The following is a 16,831-nucleotide window of genomic DNA, read 5'->3' as shown; positions in this document are numbered from 1 at the left end:
GTCTCTGCCCTTGGCCCAGTTTCACAAAAAAGATTAAGACCTAAAAACGATTTAAGACATACTGGAAAAAAGCTAAAATCCCTCAGTCCGTAATAATCCAATCCAGTTCCATATATTAGCTAGTATCAGTCCATTTCCGTATATTATCTATTTTATTCATTTTCCGTATTTTAGCGTTGACGTCCAAATTCGCAGTTTTAATGCAAAATGGCGTCCACTCGCCGGGTTCGCAATTCTAACAGTATTTCCGAGGATAAATTGCATTTCTCTGAGATTAACGAGTCGCCAGTTGATGACATCTCTCTGGAATTCTTCTACAAACCTCACACTTTAACTCTACTCACTGTATCTGTGCTGGGATTAGTTTATACCGCGTTTGTCAGGTGAGAAAACTGCGCTCATTTTTTGGCCCAAAAATATCCGACTCCACTCCAGCAGGTATCTATTACTGATATAATTTGATTTCAAGTGTTTACATCGATAAGGAGTAAATAAATAAGTTATAAGCGCACAGCCAGCGCCGAAGGCGCGAGCTGGAAGCTCCTTAAGTTAATCGCGCGTATGAGGCAAATTAAAATTTTCTATATTTCTCCATACCGTCCAGACCACAATTAGGTTAGTAGCTCGAAGATGCGTAGGGCCGGACCCCAAAAATAGTACCTAGAGTGAAGAAGAGGTCCCCTATAAATGTTGCCATAATTTCTGCAAATGGGATAGGTAACGAATTTCGGTTATATGTATGAAATCCATTGATCCTGAGAGACAGCTTGATGATGAAATAAGGGATTCCCTGGACTTTTTTTGCTTGGAGTAAGGGTACCAAACACGGTGGGGGATTCCCTTAGATATTTGGCTCGGATGTACTGGCATACCTGTACTGGGATACCCCTCCTTTCTAAAGGTTTGATTATTTCAAAAGTTAGGTTGGGTATGTGGGGTGAAAACCATCTGAGCTCAGCTCAGACCACTATTCCAAAATCTTCTATATCCTATAGTAAAAACAAGAAATTCGAGAGTTTAGTTCATATATAAGCGCGTAAATTCAGGGGAAATCCTGCTTATGGCTCATAGGCCAGCATCTTAGCTACGCATTGAAGTGGTTTTCGCCCCACATACCCAACCTAACTTTTGAAATAATCAAACCTTTAGAAAGGAGGGGTATCCCAGTACAGGTATGCCAGTACATCCGAGCCAAATATCTAAGGGAATCCCCCACCGTGTTTGGTACCCTTACTCCAAGCAAAAAAAGTCCAGGGAATCCCTTATTTCATCATCAAGCTGTCTCTCAGGATCAATGGATTTCATACATATAACCGAAATTCGTTACCTATCCCATTTGCAGAAATTATGGCAACATTTATAGGGGACCTCTTCTTCACTCTAGGTACTATTTTTGGGGTCCGGCCCTACGCATCTTCGAGCTACTAACCTAATTGTGGTCTGATGCCAGCTCCGCTAATACCGTCCTTCTCAAAAAGTGTAGTTTACATCCGGGACACATGGGCATTGGCTAAATCGCGGCGACGAAAATGACGGTCATGGACGGACTTTCGTCGAAACTTGCGGGCCGCGTCGTGCGGGTAGTTTAAATACGTGAATGAAGGATAACAAAACGATTTTGTGTAATTTTCAGAATATTTACAAAGAATATTCACGAAATATTGTCAAAGAAATGTCATTTTTAGTTCGTATTTCTCCGTAGAAACCGATTGGAAGACTGGATTCAAATCCCACAAAAAGCACAGTCCCTTAGCAACGGGTCGAATTTTTTTAGAATAACAAGAGCGCCGGTTTCACAGCATCACTAAGGGTCGAGTCCCGGAGAATAACGCGCGCGCGGTCCGCGTGCTACAAATTGACCGTCCCGCTCCACACAAGTACTGAATAATTAACTCAGAATTTTGCCAATCCCTGGGAGTAAAATGCCGTGCGTTTTTTAACATATCGTATCTTTATGTGTTTTTTACTCCCGTTTTTCAAACGTTATTCCCCTTTTCCGTTTCAAGTAAAATTCGCTATAATCCGTACCGTATTCAAAATACCGTTGTTCCATTAATTCCGTACCCATGCAACCCGTTGTAATACTTAGGAACAAATCTTTAGTGTAAAACATATAAAACTATTGAAGCCATGAGATTTAATGTAGAAATCTGACATTTTTAAACTACAGAAAAATTTATTTTCGTATAATCGATAAAACCATAGGCTCTCAATACGTAATCAACATTCCCAAACTCCCACGTTGTTTTTCGCAAAAAATGATTTTTTTCTTTTTTAATCTTCAAATTTCTTGTGTAAAACATATAAAACTGTTAAAGCCGTTCGTAGAACATATCTGACGATACAGGAAGATTTATTGTCGTAAAACAAACAAGGCTTTCAATTTGTAATCAACACTCCCAAAGCATGTTTTTTTCGCAAAAATGAATTCCTTTTCTATACATGTATTTGATCACGGCGAATCTTCGCTCGAATAGATCTTCGACATTTTGGGTGATTTTCTTTGGCCACGGACCTCGTCGAACACAGGTGCCCCCGCAAAACCTATTTTTTTACAATGTAGAATTCTATATAAGTTGCCGAAAGGGCACTCGCCTCTATTTATTCATTAAAACTTAAGACTGGCTGTGCGCTTCACCAAGTTTCGACTTTGACATATTATTTTCATTTCATCTCGGTTCATCTCGGTAAATTGCGTCATCTCGGACTCGGTAAGGAGGACCGGTCGGTAGTTAGTACCACTACAGTAGGGAATGGGATGGATTTTTTTAGGCTGGATTTAATAAGTAGTCGCCATGTGTCTGTGTGGGTCCCGACCCCAGAGGTGTGTTTATAATTCTACTTTTTACCCTCCTCAGAGATGACGCCGCATCGAAGGAATCGAACTATCTCAGCGGTTTGTGTTGTCTGACGTTCTTCTTCTTGATCATCAGCGTCTTAGCATTTCCAAACGGTGATTTTTTCTTTTATATTCGCGTCAAATTGTATTACAAACTGGAAAGAAAGAGCTTACTGTATGTTTTATTCCGTTTTTCAGGACCATTCACGCGACCTCATCCTGCTTTATGGAGAATCGTATTCGGTACGTATCAAATCCATCTTAGGTTTTATTCACCCAGTCCTGGCAGTGTGGCTGTCTCCACGGGTCATCCTTATTACCGAGATGATGTATTTTACCAAGATGAACCGAGATCAACCGAGATGAAATTAAATATAACATATTTATTTATTCCTTATCGATTTTAACACTTGAAATCATGTTATATCAATAATAAATACCTCCTAGAGTCATATTTTACATATTTTTTTATTTAAAAAAATTTTGACTTCAAAAACGTAAACTCGGTTAGCAATAAAATTTCATTGAATTTGATTGATCAACGATCTCATCTCGGTAAAGTTAAAAGTTATTTTTCCAAAAATATCCGACAAAATATGTAAAATATGAACCCAGCAGGCATTTATTACTGATATGATATGATTTCAATGGTTAAAATCGATATGGAATAAATAAATATGTTATATTTAATTTCATCTCGGTTGATCTCGGTTCATCTCGGTAAAATACATCATCTCGGTAATAAGGATGACCGGTCTCCACAGTGTATCTACGTTGCTCTACGATCCTGTGTAACCACCCACCCAGACACGTTCATTCAAAGTCGCGTGACTTTTGCCGACACAACTACTGTCAGCATTTTTGCCTGTGTTCAAACTGCGATATCTCAGCAAATAAACAACCGATTTTGATAAATAAACTATCTACACTAACCTTATGAAGTTTTGTGTTCGTTCATTATATCATTTTGACGATAAATCTGATTTTAGTACGATTAAATTTAAGATACAAAAATGATGCACTGTTTAGCGATGAGACACGCATCGCTCAAGCGTCTTGTTGCTAACGAACTACAGTGTTACAATGCCTAGTTTCAAAGTGAAAAAAATGGTGTCATTTTTGCTATTTCTGTATTTATATCGCATCAAGCACGGAGTATGATGAAGGAACCTCCGACTGAACATAATAATAAGAAAACTGAATATGTGAGGTTTGTAATGATAGTTTATTTTTCACAATCGATTTGGTGAAACTGGATTTCTGGTGGTTTAAAGCTGCAGTGATCTAAAAGTATCGAGAAAATGTCGTTCGTGTCTTAGTGTCTGTGGTACATCAGACACTAAGGTTCTTGGTGAAAGGTTTTAGTACTACGTATTAAATCAGCCACCTTAGGTTTTAATAGTAGGATTGATGGCATATGGCTCGATATAGTAATTAGGCCTACTACCCTAGGTTTGCTTGTATGAATGCGGTCTTCAGTCCAGCTTTTGTTTTTATGCTACATGTAATATGTACTCTATATTAAATGACATTCTTTTATGTTTTGTCCTGTAAATTTATTGCATGTCTTATCCTATGTATAAATGTTATAAACGGCACAATAAATATAAGTTCAAGGTCTTAGGTTAGCCAAACAGCTACTGGTATGAAAAAGGTCCTCGGCCATCCTAGTTTCTGAAAATGGGTTACCTAAGCAAAACTTTATGATGGATTATTTATCACCTATAATTCTATAATAATTTTTTCCGGGGGTAGTGTTGGTAGACCTGGATGTTTGCTCGAGGATGGAATGTTGAAATGCGATCATAATTCATGCAAGGCTGAGCGCTAAGCGTTTATTTGAATGGCAGTGAAAATGAAATCAAACAAAAAACAACGAGAAATAATGATTGTCCCATTGTTAATGGAACAAACGTACGCATTAATTTTTTAATGTGTAAGTTTATTGATAAATGGCCAGCTGTTGTTAGAGACATGACGATTATTGAATCAAATCGGTTGAAAAAAAATTCTTTTAAAATCGATCCTCTCTACTTAAGCTGATTAGTAACTCGTTCAGGTACCGATCCACAGTCAAGCTCGATGTCTCATTTTGAATCAATGTCTCAAATGGCAGCTGGTCAGTTAGATAACAATAAACGCAGATAATGGTACAATCCTTGTATATTTCTTGTTTCGGTTCAGTCCACTTTCATGGCCATTCAAAAACACGCTAGTTGTATTCGGTACGCATCAAATCCAGGTTTTATTAGGGTTGGTGGCCTACGGTTTCTTTAGAAATTACTGCCACAGGTCCCGTCCCTAGGTTTGCCTAGTTGCTCTATGAATGAAATCTTAGGTTAGCCATGTAGTTACTGATATGAAAAAAGGTCCTAGGCTGTCACATAGTACCGGAATGCTTGGCCAGTATCTTAGGCTTGACTAGCCTCTAGGCCTACACTTTTCTGGGCAAGTTGTCAATTTTAAAACACCTTTAATTCAATTCTCAGTCTTTTAATTTAATTCAATTCGAGTCTAAATTAATTGCATATAAATTGATGAATTATTTTTCGCTGTGTTTAAATCTATATTACAATTTTGCACCTGCGACATTAAAAATCCTGGCTATGCCCCTGCCTATTATCTACAATAAAGTTTCTATATTAGCCTACTAGGTCCTGGGGGGTACTTGGTTAAAGTTATAGTTTATTTTGCAGAATAGATTTATACAAAGATATGTGATAAGAATATGATACATAGTATGAATAGTCTGGATATATTTTCATTTCAGGTTTAAGCGTGTTGTATTTCTTGTTGCTGGTTTTCATTTTGTTTCAACATAAAAGTGATGTATTCGCGATGTTACACTGGTTGTTTCCTGAACTCGTTCACGGGCCGAAAGAATTCGAGGTAATCAGGAAAAAAAAATCGAATCACTATAACCGGTTTATGCCTGGGCATTTTTGCTGGAAGGTTCTTGAAACTAAGCAACCTAATGTAGACTCCGACAGTTGACACGAGGCAAGCTGGCTTTCACTTGCGGCAAGTGAGGATCCACCAGGTGTGCTAGTGTGCAGTAGGATTATCAACTACTGTTGTCATAGGCCTGAGGATTCCTGTTTTGGCAAGTGAGGATCCACCAGGTATGCTAGTGTGCAGTAGGATATCAACTACACCGTTGCAATAGAGGATTTCCCTTGTTGCAAGTGAGAATCCACCATCTACCTGGTTTCATATGAAAATTCATTCATCTTTTTATCGAAATGTTGAAAATATTCTTTTCTTGTTATCTATCCATTTTCTATCCATTTTCCAGGGTCATGCGGGTCAATGCGCGTTGACGTTCGAAAACGTCTGGCCGTGTTTGGATATTTTCATCGTCGCGCATTTTTTCGGCTGGGCGTTGAAAGCGATTTTGATTCGTCACTACGGCATCTGCTGGACTATCAGTATTACGTGGGAGGTCACCGAGGTAATGTAATTATACGTGCTCACCCCCGATCCCTACTACAACAACTAGCCATTGCCCATGCAAAAACTCTTTGGCACTCAACGCCTAGAAATACTAGGAAGAGATGTAAAATAAAACAAATACATGTATGTGAACCTGGGCAGTACTTGAGGTATAAAGAAAGATTGACTCAAATTCAGTCAAACCCACTTTTAATCTGGATCGGCTTGATCCGGAATTTGGTCTAATCCAGACATTATTTGCGGTCCATTTGTTCATGAATATACAAGAAAATGTCACCTTGCAAGAAGTTGTTCTTCTGTAAACCGGATGAATTTTGTTGGTCCGTCCCAAATGATCCGAATTAAGCTGGTTCTACTGTGTGTATCTTGATCCCTGTAATTCGTGAAAAGCTGTCGTGATACGAAGCCCTATGATATTGTCAACCTTTCAACCAACCCCCAATTCCTAAAATTTCCGGAAACTTGCCGCAGAAATATCCATTCAGCCCTAATCACCCTTATATTCCCTGTAGTTTCCAGCAGTTTCTCTTATTGTAGCTCGCGTTTATGCACCTACTGCCGAATTTCGCCGAATGTTGGTGGGATCAACTAATCCTGGACGTACTCATATTTAACGGGCTCGGCATCTGGTTTGGTATGTACATCTGCCACAAGATGGAGCTGCGTAATCTGCACTGGGAGAGTATCAAGTACGTATGACCCCTAGCTATGCAGTAATTAAACGGGGGCGGATCAACAGGGCTGTGCACCCCCACCCCTAAAATTCTCTTTTTGCCATAAAGTAGAAAGAATTCCTCGGTTGCCCTGAAAAGTAACTAAGATAAACCTAGCCGCTTTAACCTCTCTTCTACTTCTACCTCTCTTAATCTTTTCCTCTATCTCAGTCTTCCTTCTCCCTCTCCATACATTTCTCTATCTCTTCCTCTCTCCTTTCATTTCAATGCGTTTCAGTTCACAATCTCTCTTAATCATGCCCATTATCTTCTATCCTCTTTATCTCCACTTATCTCGGTCTACCTTCCCTTTCACTGCCTCTCTCCCTCCCTCCCTCCCTCCCTCCCTCCCCTCCCTCTCTCTCTCTGTCAGTCTTGCTCACCTCTCTCCATAGCTTCGCCGGTGTTTCTCGAAAAAGCAACATTTTCCCGTCTATTTTTCAGAGATATTCATTCGACGCCCGGTAAAATCAAACGTGCTGTTTTGCAGTTCACGCCAGCCAGGTATGTGCCGTACCACTCAGATCGATGAATCTGATTTGGAATCTGGGAGGAAACGAGTAAATAATATTCTCGGTTGTTTTCGTTTTCTAGTTGGACTCACATGCGCTGGTTAGACCCGAACAGTAGTTACATGAGAATCATCGCGGTCTGTAAACTGATTATAGTATTTCAGGTATCTAGTAATCCCTCCCTCTTCTCGGATTCTATAAATTCTAGAACTGAAAATCTCGCGATTTAATTGCGAACCCATTAGATCAATTTAAGTTCATCGAGAGACACAATTTATCTTATATTTAAGGAATTGTGGGAGGCTTAAAATCTAGATGAAAGTTAATTAAAAATGGACTATTAATTTGATTGTGTTGTCCTATTGATACGTAGGTCATCTAGCGGAGATGAAAGGGATCTTCCCCTCACAAAAAAGGGCTTTCTTTGTGGGCGCCACAGACGCAAAGTGCTTGCAGGGGGATCTGGAGGAAAAAATGAAAACCCTATGTGGAATCACATAAAACCAAATCGGGACAGATAAGAAGCCTGATTCTAGGACAATTGCCCCCGGACAATTGCCCCCTGAATAAAATCCTTTTTGGTTTAGATTAGCACCACCTAAATACTTTACTTAGAAATTCATTTGTATATTATTGAATATAGATATAGAATTACTGATGTTGTGTGCAGATCAATAACTTTAAATCAGTCCTTGTGTAATTATAATTCACTTTTATTAAATTAAAGGAAACTTAATAAATCCACTTATTAGTGCATTAGTTAACTTTGGCTGATTTATTGGAATTAGTTTTAGTGTTACTTTAGCCAATCAAAAACTTTAAAGCAGTCCTAGAGTAATTAGCTAGAATTAGTTCACTTTGTCTGATTAATTTGAAGTAAATATCTGTGGTACTTTAAGATTAAAAAGATTTGATTTGGGGGGCAATTGTCCGGGGGACAATTTTCCTGATACCAAGAAGCCTATATCACATGGAATTTTGAAAAGGCACTTGGCGAGAAAAGGGGTTCAAATCCCCAACCTCCCTATGGATCTGCCACTGGGGATGGCTGGTGGGATAGCGGGGGTCCTCATTCGGAATCTATGCGATTTCCTATGATTTAACGTGTCTATCTATTTACAGCTTTGCGAGTTGAATTTCTTCTTCTTGAAAGCGATATTCTACCTGCCGACCGGTCATATCATATTGTTCTGTCGTATCCTACTGATCGGTGCTGTATCTGCTCCCAGTATACGGTAAGAGAGACTACTGGCGCTAACATTGAACCCTTTCACTACTGACTAAATACTATCCTAATGTGCCGGAAAATAATTAGCAAATTTTGGAAAATATCACGTTAGTGCATACCACTAGTGCGTCTACACTGCAGTGCGGTGTATTGTTTTACAATATTTGAATAGATAAAGAACTAATAACTAACAAGAAATAACTAGCATAGAAAATAATTTGCTAATTTTGGAAAATATCACATTAGTGCGTACCACTAGTGCGTCTACACTGCAGTGCGGTGTATTGTTTCACAATATTTGAATAGTCAAAGAACTAATAACTAACGTTTTCGATACTCAGTTCTCTCAGTACTAGCAGTACTAAGTCCATCACTGGTTTATACACCGCACTGGCGTGTAGACACACTGATATAGGTTAACACCAGTGACAAAGACTTGGATCTTAATATTTCAGACTTCTAAAAATCAGTCACAAAGACTTTGAAATTGAAACCGGAACTAGAATTAGTTTTCTCTGACTTGTAGGCAGTATTACAGTTATGTGACCGATACACAATGCAATCGAGTTGGAACGCAATGTTGGCTTTTCTGGTAAGTAATATACCTACTCAAGACCCGAGCCCCGCTCAAGCTGCAGATCAAAGCCCACATCTATGATGGGTCAGAGTCCGTTCATTAATTAATGTAAACCGGGCAGGGTTGCTACGACTCCTAGAATCCTTAAAAACTCCTTCAAAGCAGAAAATGCTTTTAAAGGTGCTTGAAACTCCGTTGATTTGAGCAAAATGCCTAAACTCCTTCAATTTCGAGATTGTTTTAGACATTTTGTCTAGCTTGTAGTTGTACAGTACGCCTACAAGGGTACTGGGATTTTATTTCCCGGATTAGGTTGTTACCAAATTAGAAAGCGAGTTCAGGTAGTCACTACACCACGTGTGTAACAGATAGAAATAAGCTTACAAAACCACCGAGCGAGATAAACCGTATCTAACCCGATTTAGAAGGAGTCTACAGTAATCAGGATAAGAAAGTGATGCGGACACTGCCTTGAAATTTACGATATTTTCCTTTGAAACGTCTTGAAAACACTTTACATCCAGGAATGACCGATCCGTATGGACCCTGCCCGGTCTGAAGTTTAGTATTTTATATGTTTGTTGTTATGCTTTATGATAGATGTAATTCAACATGGCGGCAATGTATTAGCCAGTCCCATGACTCTCTGTTAAAAAAGTCGTCAGCAGTGCAGTCATTTTATGACATGAGCCTCTGGGGCCAGTTGCATAGTCATGGCTTAGACTTAAGACCAGTCTAAGACCAACTTAGTTCTATAGCCAATCTAACAACTTAAGACCAGTCTTAAGTTTTAAGACCAATTTTGGACTTAAGTCAAGACTGTGCACCTGGCCCCTGAAGTTAATGTATGATTAAACTAGTTCATAACATTTGTCATAATTATTATTATTATGTATTTCAGCGCGATAACGTTCACCGAAGCGATCATTTGCTGTAAGTTCGGGCAGGAGTTGTTCTTGCAGACGGAGATCATGAATCTAGTCGCGTGGATCGTGTTTCAACTGTTCCTCAGTTTCGTGTTCGTCTACGGCTGCGCCCACCTGGCGTCGATTTCGCATAGCGAGGTAAGTTCGGAAATTGGTAATTCTTGAACCGATCGTGTCCCTCTTCATATGCCCTCTCTGAAATCTCTCGCCAGCGTTTTCTCGATGCATGGTTCCCGCGGAACAGGGAAATTGGGAAAAACTTGGGAATTTTGAAATAATAATTCCCGGTTTGGAAATATTTGGCAATTTGAAAAATTTTCCTCAAATCAGGGAAATACTTGGGAAATTCATTACATTTCACATATTGCATTTGCCAAGGGCAACTTTCTTCAGCGATTTCCCTTGAAAATCACCTTTATCAACAAGTCACCGCTAAAATGTTGACTGTGGCATGACAATATGTGTTCATTTCCATTTGGGAAAATTGAAAAATCACCCATGAAATACTTGGAATTTTTAATTCATGTAACTGTGGGAACCATGTCAATGTACATCTCTTTACAAATACATAGTAAAACACCCCCCGATATACTACCATCTTTTATACTGCCAAAATCTTTCTGCACCGATGTGGGCAGTATATCGGGGGTTGACTGTATTTTCAAGTCCCAATTCGTATTCCCTTTTCAATTTACAAAGGATAAGTTGTTGTTTGGAGCGATAAGCTGTCACACATCTCTATTTTAAAGTCCCAATTTCTAGTTCAATATTTTACAAAGTGTAAGTCGTCACATTACTGAAGTCTTCTCTATTTTTGAGTCCCAATTTGTATTTCTCGGTCGCTTCACTAAGTGTAAGTCATCATTTGGATAAGTCACCAGGGGTCAGTTGTTCAAAAGTTGATTGAAGATAACCAGTGGATAGATACCATAGTAACAATGAACTTTTAATTGTCACTATGTCAACTATCAACTTGTTAACTCAAACCAACCTTTGAGCAACTGGCCCCTGATTACTGAAGAATCCCAATTAGTATTTCGATTTACTAAAGTCACATTTCTGAAGTCTCTATTTTTGAGTCCCAATTTGTATTTCGTGTTCGATTTACTCAGTGTAAGTCGCCACATTACAGAAGTCTTTTAATTATTCCTGATTTTAGTCTCAATTTGTATATCCAATTTTGTAAAGTCATTGTTTGGATAAGTTTTCGACATAATGATCGTTCCAACTGCAACCACTGAAGCAAGTTTAACCGTATTGCCCAATATTCTCGGGTTACTTTCTCTAAAAGATATTTCCACAAATGTTCGTGGTAACTTTCTGGATTAATACCGTAGTAACAATTGCCACTATGGCAACTATGTACCGGGGGGGGCTCGGTTTCGCAAAAAAAGTTTAACCCTAAAACAGGTAAGTAACAAAATAATCCGTGTATACTGTAGATAAATGAAGAAATCCCACACTTAGAATTTAAAATTATACGATCAAATTTATTATTATGAAACCACAACGTTTCGGCTGTTGACTAACAGCCATCCACCTGATGATTATTTATTTAGGTAAGTTTGAATTGTTGTCCTCATTTGAAAACATGGAGTAACCAATGGCAATAACACCAAAAATTTGAGTTCAACTTTTTTGTGAAACTGGGCTAATTCTAAGTGCGGGATTTCTTCATTTATTTAGTTAAGTTTGAATTGTTGTCCTCATTTGAAAACATGAAGTAACCAATGGCATAACCCCAAAAATTTGAGTTCAACTTTTTTGTGAAACTGGGCTCTGGTTGGCTTTAACGGACTTATGAGCAACTTGCCGGGAATCTTCCTGGGGGAGGGCTGTTTGAAAAATTCTTCTGAACGTGATTGTTCTCGTTCTATATATTAGAACTGCTCTGACGTATTCAACCGAAATAACGCAGTAAGTACCCGACAGTGACTTCATCAAATTAAACTCGATGCATATAACTCGGCTGAATATATGATTAAAAATGAGCATTTATCACTTTATGCCGTGGTTATAAGTATTACGATGCATGCGCTTTACTAGATGAACCGAGGTGTCGTCGTGTTTGGTCTAGATAGTTTATTTTAATAACTTTCAAAACCATAACGTCTCTGGTGATTCGGTTTGAGATTCAATTTTCAGGAGAGGTGTTGTTTAAGAAGTGAATTGTAAAGGGTGCTTTGGGATTTACTACCCCTGGTGGGGTGTTTGAAGTGGATTTGTTATAGAATTTATAAGTATATGGAGGTTGTTGGTGCTGTTTAACGCCCCCTAGATATTTGAGGTGGGTTTATTGCATTTCAATATACTAGACTTGCTGATATCGTTCAACGCCCCATGGAAGGATTTTCCGCAATAACTTGTGCGTGTGTGTGTGTGTGCGTGCGTGCGTGCGTGCGTGCGTGCGTGCGTGCGTGCGTGCGTGCGTGCATGTGTGCGTTGTCAGGGTGGCCAACTTACTGGAAAGGGAAAAGTCGGGAATTTTGTTTAAAGAAAACCGGGAAAATGAAAAATATTAAACTGGTACCTAAAGAGTTTAAATTCATAAGCCTGCCCTCTGTATTTCCAAAATGAGTCAATGATTTCCGATGGTCGGTGCCCTTTATGATATGCCCTACTTTTGAGGGTGCACCCCTCCCTGAATCAACCCTGTGGAGGACCCATTAAAAAACGCTTTTTATCTGTTTTCCAACAGAAGGACAACAGCTTCTTCGGCTGGTTTAAAAAATGGGCGCGACCTAGTTACCTCCAGCAACAGCAACACGGCGACGAATCGAATGCGTCACCCGCGAAAACGAAATCACCCGCGAAATCGGCGACGAAAACCACCGACAAAAATCACGTCGGCGACGCGAGCCGCGACGCCGCGCGGCAGACGACCGTTTCGGCGAAAAATCTGCGACCGCGAAAACAAGTGAAACTGGCGGCGGCGGAACAAAACGGTGTTCGTTAGAGATAGAAGAAAAAACGAAAACTCTCGGCGAAATTTCATTTATCAGAAAAATCTTCGATCTTAATTCTCAGGGGTCTCGAGAACAATCGTCGATAAATAGCCGTTAGAACGTAATCTTGAATTTAGAAACATGGCCGCCTCTGTGTCTCTCCTTATGACGTCACAAATTTGATTCGAAAATTTTTTAGTTGATTTTCGTCTCGACGAAATTACAGAATCTTTTTTACGCTAAGTAACAAATATTTTCATCGTTAAGATGGCCGCCTGTGAATTTCTTAATGACGTCACCGAATTTCAAGTGGACTCGGCCTCTACAGTTGTATAGATCAAATAAAACAACCAAACTACCGGTATGATATGGTGGCTGATTCGGGTCATGTAATAAAAATATCACAAACGTTGCAAATTTTTTTTGCAGACGCTAGAAAGTCGTTTTATCGCGCAATAAAACGAAAATTACCGCGTTAAAACGAGAAATTACCGCGATAAAACGAGAAAAAGTGGTTTTATTGCGCAATAGAACGAAAAAAAGTCGTTTTATCGTGCGATAAAACGAACTTTTTCATTTTATTGCCACGTTAAAACAAAAAATAGCGCGATAAAACGAAAATTACCGCGATAAAACGAGAAAAAGTCGTTTTATTGCGCAATAAAACGACTTTTTCTTGTTTTATCGAGGTAATTTCTCGTTTTAACGTGGTAATTTTCGTTTTATTGCGCGATAAAACGACTTTTAGGTGTCTGTAAAAAAAAAATTTGCACCATTTGTGATATTTTTTACATGGCCCGAATCAGCCAGCATAGTATGAAGACTTTATACTTTCTTTAAAAATATTTGCTTTAAAAACATTTTCAGAATTTAGTCACTTTCTAAAGAAGTATTAGAAAAACACATCGACCTCAGCTGAAGCCAAATAAATCTTTGATATTTTGTTCTCGGATGTTTTTCCGAGTTTATTCTTTTTTTTCCAATGTAAACTTCAAAGGTTTTCATTTGTAGTTAGTGCACAATGAAATAAACGATTAGGGAATGAATTCGACGAAACGAGTATAGGTCACTAACTGTTTTATTTGACGCACGAGCTTTCGCTACCATCACTCATTCGCCCGATGAAGCTGCTACTCATCCCACTACCTCATCCTCGCTTGCCAGGGGTCCGGTATCGCTCCCCGAACTCGCTTCCACCAGCTTTAGGGGAACAGCTTTAGCGTAGCGGGTTCGAATTCCTTGAAGGGTGAAGATGCCTCTACCTCTCCCTATACTCCCTATACTCCCTATACTCCCTATCCTCCCCTCTTGAGAATGAGCTTTTGAGAATTTAAAACAGAAATTCTAACTAAACTGTCGATTATGCAAAACTCGTGCGTCAAAGAAACTAGTTAACCTTTATAGTACTACTAGTATCGTTATTTATTCTAAACTCGGTTAACACACGGCTCCTCTACGAATCTTCTCGCGATTAGGGACGCGGGGATACTTGTTTCGACCGAGAGGGGTAATTCCCGAACACTATGACGCTACGCGAATCAGTATAACTTAGCCGATGTATTAATTTATTGGAAAATAAAGTGTATTTTTATCTACTTACGAATTATCAAAAAAGAAAAAACGCGAGTATTCGGTACTGTCTCCGCAACGGCGCGGTCACGAACTGGTCCGGTCCAGTGCCCGCAATGGCGCGGTCCTGTCCGTGCCCGTGGGCGCAGTCCCGGTGCTATCAATGACACGTATATGCTAAACAATAAATGTATCAATATTATTGTAATTTAACTCTACGTAGCTTAAAACCCGAAAGTAACTGTGGAACTTGGTCACTACATTGTACAGGTCATTATATACGCTTTTTGTACATGGCGTAAAAATGTACATGGACTTTTCTGTTTTTGTGTGTATAAATATTTAGAACAAATAAAACAACATCTGTACAGCTTTTTGAGTAATCTGGTGTTCGTCAATTTCTTCGATATTTTGCCTGGGTCGCAGCGATGTTTGATCGAAGAAACGGCTGTCGGACGATAGCTCCTATCAGGGAAATCAGGGAATTTCAGAATTAATTTTCCCTGCTAGGTTAAACAGGGAATCTGGGCTTTTTCCTTTGAAGTCAGGGAATTTCGGAATGAGAAATTTCTACGAATACCATTGCTTCATTAGGATGATTCTCGTCCCAGATTCGTGCCCGGCTTTTTAGAGAGGCAGTTTAAGGGTACTTCCTCGCCGTTAAAAAAGGGACACTAACTGACACCTATTGAAAATGGACGGATCTTATATATGATTTTTTTCGAAGATATAAACTTAAACGTCTCATGATTTTTATTACGTTGATATTTATCTCCGATATTCAACAAGTAATTGAACACTTTTACGGAATGATTTAACTATACAGTTTACGGTTTGACCATTTTCCAAAATTTAAAAGTTATTATTGGTCTATACATCAAATCACACAGTGATTTATAATAAATTCAGTTATTTGTATCCAAATTTCGAAAAAAATACGTGACCTTAATTTCTTCACACTGACTTTTTGAAAGGGAAATTTTAGGGAGTTCGTCCGCTGATGCGAAGTGCTCGACATACGTTAAGATGTTGTTTCGAGGTAAAGATGAAATCCCGAAGAATGGTGCAACTTTATGTTTAGAATAAACTGCCTCGTCTCGTTAAGATGTGCCCTTCTCTGCTTTTGGGATTGATATAGAGGCGACTAAAAGTGCCCTTTCTTGTTTTTATTAGGAATTGATGGACAAGTGAATGTGCCTTTTTTCTTTAAAATCATCATCTGCCTCGTCTTCTAAAAATATGCCCTTTTCTACGTTCGGGGTTGATATCGAATGTAAAAGTGGCCACATAACTTTTGCGACGTTAGCACGTGCCTACGGTGCTAACGTCTGAATACGCGCCTGCCCTGCCCCCCGTCCCCACTCTTCTCGTTCGAGAAAGCTGCCGCTAGCGCGCCGAGTCGGTGCAACACTGTTGCCTCGCCGCGCTCGACTCGTCAGTGCGCGCTATCGCCAGTGCGTCGGTCGTTTTCGTTCGTTGGCGCTCGCGTGGTCGTGGTTTATACTGCAGGAGGAATCTTCAGCGCACTGCTGCTGCGCGTTTTAGCTTCAAGTCCCACAGTGGCGCGGATACTCTACTACCCGACCCACCAGTCATCCCTGTCCCTTATTAATCGTCCATTACGCGTCGCGGTGACAAAATGTTTTATGGATTTATCGTTGGTCTGCTAGTTTTAACCCTGGATGTGGCATACTCAAAATATTCTTACGGTAAGCGAAAAAAAAACATTTTTACAGTAAATATTTGCTGTTAGTTTTAAATGCATATATATTTCGGAACCAATCTATGCAATTATGATTTTTAGGTGTTTTCGAGTCTTGTAGATTGATAGAATTTTTTGTACTTCACGATCTTTGCAGTCGTGAATTAAGATCTTTTCGGAGTTCGGGTTCGACACCCCTTTCTAAATCCAAGTTCCGCATTCTTTAGTTCCAAATTGAGTTTTTCCACAAATTTCGTAAATATTTCGCGTTAAAAGGTCCACAAGACGGCCCTCACCAAGCTTCGAATTTCAAAACTTAAGACTATTTAAGAACATTAAAGCAATGTTGAGAATTCAGAAATACCCA

At 39.3% G+C, this 16,831-nt stretch overlaps 1 protein-coding gene across 2 annotated transcripts; it reads left to right on the top strand.

The window, feature by feature from the left end:
* Nucleotides 1-207: 207 nt before the first annotated feature.
* On the top strand, nt 208-15,145 carry LOC141909741 (phosphatidylserine synthase 1-like). 2 transcript variants are annotated; one of them, XM_074800338.1, is made up of 13 exons: nt 208-383; nt 2,859-2,953; nt 3,038-3,082; nt 5,610-5,728; nt 6,135-6,290; nt 6,830-6,981; nt 7,450-7,509; nt 7,600-7,681; nt 8,640-8,752; nt 9,272-9,337; nt 10,224-10,386; nt 12,133-12,165; nt 12,947-15,145. In XM_074800338.1, the coding sequence occupies exons 1-13, from the start codon at nt 208-210 to the stop codon at nt 13,202-13,204; spliced, it is 1,518 nt and encodes a 505-aa protein (XP_074656439.1). In that variant the 3' UTR covers nt 13,205-15,145. The 2 variants fall into 2 exon arrangements, with proteins under 2 accessions (XP_074656439.1, XP_074656440.1); XM_074800339.1 differs by lacking the exon at nt 12,133-12,165.
* The last annotated feature ends 1,686 nt before the right edge of the window (nt 15,146-16,831 follow it).

Source organism: Tubulanus polymorphus, chromosome 8 (genome assembly GCF_964204645.1).
Source record: "Tubulanus polymorphus chromosome 8, tnTubPoly1.2, whole genome shotgun sequence".
Classification (NCBI taxonomy): Eukaryota; Metazoa; Nemertea; class Palaeonemertea; order Tubulaniformes; family Tubulanidae; genus Tubulanus; species Tubulanus polymorphus.
This window is presented reverse-complemented; position numbering and strand designations above follow the sequence as displayed.

Coding starts and splice junctions, on each gene's coding strand:
- LOC141909741 (XM_074800338.1), top strand. CDS start 208: ATGGCGTCCACTCGCCGGGTTCGCAATTCTAACAGTATTTCCGAGGAT. Junction 3,083..5,609: donor TTTATGGAGAATCGTATTCG/GTACGTATCAAA, acceptor TTTTCATTTCAG/GTTTAAGCGTGTTGTATTTC. Junction 7,510..7,599: donor TTGCAGTTCACGCCAGCCAG/GTATGTGCCGTA, acceptor TTCGTTTTCTAG/TTGGACTCACATGCGCTGGT.